Source organism: Echinops telfairi, unplaced genomic scaffold (genome assembly GCF_000313985.2).
Source record: "Echinops telfairi isolate 266 unplaced genomic scaffold, ASM31398v2 ScPeMD7_5;HRSCAF=22, whole genome shotgun sequence".
Classification (NCBI taxonomy): domain Eukaryota; kingdom Metazoa; phylum Chordata; class Mammalia; order Afrosoricida; family Tenrecidae; genus Echinops; species Echinops telfairi.
In genome coordinates this window covers 33,795,120-33,798,583 of record NW_022103901.1, presented here as the reverse complement: position 1 = coordinate 33,798,583, position 3,464 = coordinate 33,795,120, and the positions used below count along the sequence as shown (strand labels likewise).

At 49.2% G+C, this 3,464-nt stretch overlaps 1 protein-coding gene across 4 annotated transcripts in view; it reads left to right on the top strand.

Annotated features, from left to right (window-relative positions):
* Positions 1-2,155: 2,155 nt before the first annotated feature.
* Positions 2,156-3,464, top strand: part of ANKS3 (ankyrin repeat and sterile alpha motif domain containing 3) — an 18,224-nt gene continuing 16,915 nt past the window's right edge. For 3 of the 4 annotated variants that reach the window (XM_045283642.1, XM_004705843.2, XM_045283639.1), the window contains exon 1: positions 2,156-2,325. In XM_045283642.1, the coding sequence (XP_045139577.1) occupies positions 2,156-2,325 (170 nt within the window). Of the gene's footprint in view, positions 2,326-2,659; positions 2,792-3,464 lie in introns of those variants that run through there. The other variant, XM_045283647.1, reaches the window with a different exon arrangement.

Sequence of the window (3,464 nt, the reverse complement as noted above, 5' to 3'; positions counted from 1 at the left end):
AAAAAAAAAAGGAGACTATAAATAGTTTCAGGTCTCTATGCTGACCCTTATGTCTGTTTCTCGATCGAGTCTGATGAGGTGCCAAGTCCAGCCCTCCAAGTCTGAAGTCTATTTTCAGGGTTCCTTGGGGACTTCGTTGCTTTGCTCCTCTTGCTGCTCTGTTGTGCTCCCTTCGTGCTTCGTCCCAGTGTGGGCAAGTCAGACCAGGCACAATGCCTGCACTGTGTCTCCAGTGCTGTCCCCCGCAGTACTGTGGGTCAGTGTGGGGACATTGTGTTTTGTGGTGGGGCCAGCCCTATGATCCTTTCTGTGCCTTGGCTGCTCCCAGCAGCAGTGTTGTCCTCAGGGCTTGGTGGGCCAGGATGCGGCTCTCTCTCGCTTTCCCTCCTAGTTTGCTCCCATGTGGTCTGGGCAGACCCACCACTCTCCACGGGCTATATCTTCAGTGCTGTCCTCTTTAGTACAATCTTCTGGGGAGGGGGGTTAACGTAGCTGGGGTTGGGGCTGTCCCCGACCAGGCTGCTTTTAATTACTGTGGGCCTACGGCATGTTTTGAATTCATGAACTGAGGTTTTCTACTGTGTTCTTCTTCAAGATTCCTTTAACCCCATGGGCCCTTGCCCTTGCAAATCAACCTGAAAATGGGCTTTCCTGTTTCTGTGAAGGAAGCTGTTGCAATTTTAATTGTATTGAATTTATAGGCTGCTGCCTTTGTTACTGAGTGTCGCTATAGCAAACAAACACATCTGTTTTCTCACAGTCCAGGAGGCTTGAAGTCTAAATTCTGGATGCAAGCTCTCAGGGAAGGCTCCCTCTCCCTCAGTCTGTCTGTGTTGGCTGTGGGGGAAGGTCTCTTCAGCTTATGCTCCTGGTGACCATGTACTCTCTTTCCCCATCACTGTGCTCATTTGGTTGCTGCCCATTCTGCTTTTACGTCTCAAAAGGGGGGTTGGATTTAAGACACACCCTCCCGAATCCTGCCTCATGAACACAACAAAGACCACCCATCCCCCATGGGATTTTGGCCACAGGTTGAGTAGGAATTGTAGCACATCTTTTCTGGGGACACCATTCCATTCATAACAGGCCTCATTGACATGTTCAGTACATTTAGCAGTCCAATCCAGGAGCATAGCACCTTGATTCCTTTTAGGAATGCTTTCTAGTTTTCTGTGTCCCAAGTTGTTTACCTCCCTGGTTCAGTGTGTCTGTCGGTACCTTAATCTCTGAGATGCTGTTGCCAGTGGGAATGGTCCCTTTTTGGCTTGCTCATTCATTGCTGATGACAAGACACCCAACTGACTTTTGATGTGCTGCCACCTTGCTGAGCCATGTATTCGTTTTGAGAACTTTCTTGTGTGGTCTTTGGTGGTTTCTGTGAAAAGGGATCATTTTCCTCCTTTCCTGATTTGAATACATCTCCCTCAGTCTTGATTGGACCCAAACACTGTCACTGGCAGCAGTGACAGTGGGCCTCTCTGTCTAGTTACTGACCATGGTCTTTCTCCACTGAGCTTGCTGTCAGTTGTGGCTTTTCACAAATGCCCGTTACCACACTGTGGAAGTTCCCTTCTATCCGTATCGTGTTGATTGGTTTTTATCAGAAAGGGCTGTGGTGTTTTGTCAAATGCCTTCTCTGCATTTGCTGAGACAATTGTGTGGTGCGGAGCTAGGTTCTGCTCCAGCCCCAAGTCCAGGGGCCTTTCCTACAACACCTAGGAGCCCGGTGACCATCTTGTTACTGCCCAGCACCAGGCTGCTAGGAACCACCACCACCCCCATCCCCACCCCACCATTCCCCTACTTCTGGGATCTGTGGTAAGAGGCACCCAGTGTGAGCTGAAGGAGCTGTCCACACCATATGGCAGCTGATGAAAGATGTCCTGGTGGCGCAGTGGTTTAAGCGCTCGGTGGTCTGCTCTGCTGGAGAAAGGTGAGGCAGTCTACTTCTGTAAAGCATTACGCTTCAGAAACCCCATAGGGCAGTTGAGTTCTGTCCCACAGGGTCACTGTGAGTCAGAACCAGCTAACCACAGCGAGAACTTGCATAGGTCAGTCCCATTGAGGCTCCTCACTGGGACAGGGTGCAGACCATTCCTGGGCTGACTAGGAAGGAATGCCTTGACTTCGTGCTTCCCTCCCTTCCTCTGCAGCCATGTCAGAACTCAGTGATGAGGCCAGCGAACCGGAACTCCTGAACCGCAGCTTGTCCATGTGGCACGGGCCAGGTGCACAGGTCAGCAGGGAGGAGTTAGATGTTCCCTTGGACCTGCACACAGCAGCCTCCATTGGCCAGTACGAGGTGGTGCAGGAGTGCGTCCAGCGGTAAGTGGTCTACTAGATTTAATAAAAGTGCTTGTATCAGTGGGAGCACCAGTGGGAGCTCCTGCTAAATGAAAGATCAGAGGTTTAAACCCACCAGCCACTCCAAAGGAGGAAAAGGAGGCTGGCTATTCTCACAAAGATTTGCAGCCTCAGAAACCCTACATAGGGTCACTGTGGGTCCGAATCGACTAGATGAAGTGGGTTTTTTAATACCTGTAATTTTTGGAACAGGATTTGTCTCCATGACACCTGATGCTTTCTCTAACCTCCACTTCTCATCTAGTTACTTGGAGAAGTGGTGTTTGTTCTCACGTGGCTGGTGAAGACACGGAGCTTCCTGGGAGCCCCTGTTCCCAGGTGTCACTTGTTTGTGTAGGCTGACCTTCAGTGAAGGATAAGCAGAAGGTGACGTGTGGAGCAGGCACAGCCCCATCTCCGGGTGCTTGGGAATTCTGACTTTACGCCTGTGAGTGTCCCATTCAAATTTATCGTCCAGAATAACAGTTTAAGCCACTATCAGTAGCTCCAAGGAGGCAGAGGGGGATGTCTTTGTAGGATTGGGATTTTTTATTGCTGACACAGTACACAGCAGAACACACACCAATTCCACCAAAATTGCGTAGCCTGCTCACCTGCCTTTCTTTTTCTTTTATCATTTTATTGGAGGTTTGAACAGCTCTTACCACAGCCCATATATACATCAACCATGTGTCAAGCACGTTTGTACATTTGTTTCCATCATCATTTTCAAAACATTTTCTTTGTAATTGAGCCCTTGGTATCAGCTTCTCGTTTTCCCCCCTCCCTCCCTCATAAACCCTTGATAATTTATAAATTATTATGATTTTTTCATGTCCTACACTGACTGATGTCGCCCTTCACCCACTTTTCTGTTGTCTGCCCCCCTGGGAGGGTGTTATATATAGATCATTATGATCGGCTCTCCCTTTCTCCCCCTACCTTACCCTTACCCTCCTGGTATGGCTACTCTCAATATTGGTCCTGAGAGGTTTATCTGTCCTGGATTCCCTGTGTTTCCAGTTCTTATCTGTACCCATGTAATGCTGTGGTCTACCGAATTTGTAAGGTAGATTGGGAATCACGATAGTGGGGGAGGGGGGGGAGGAAGCATTAAAGAA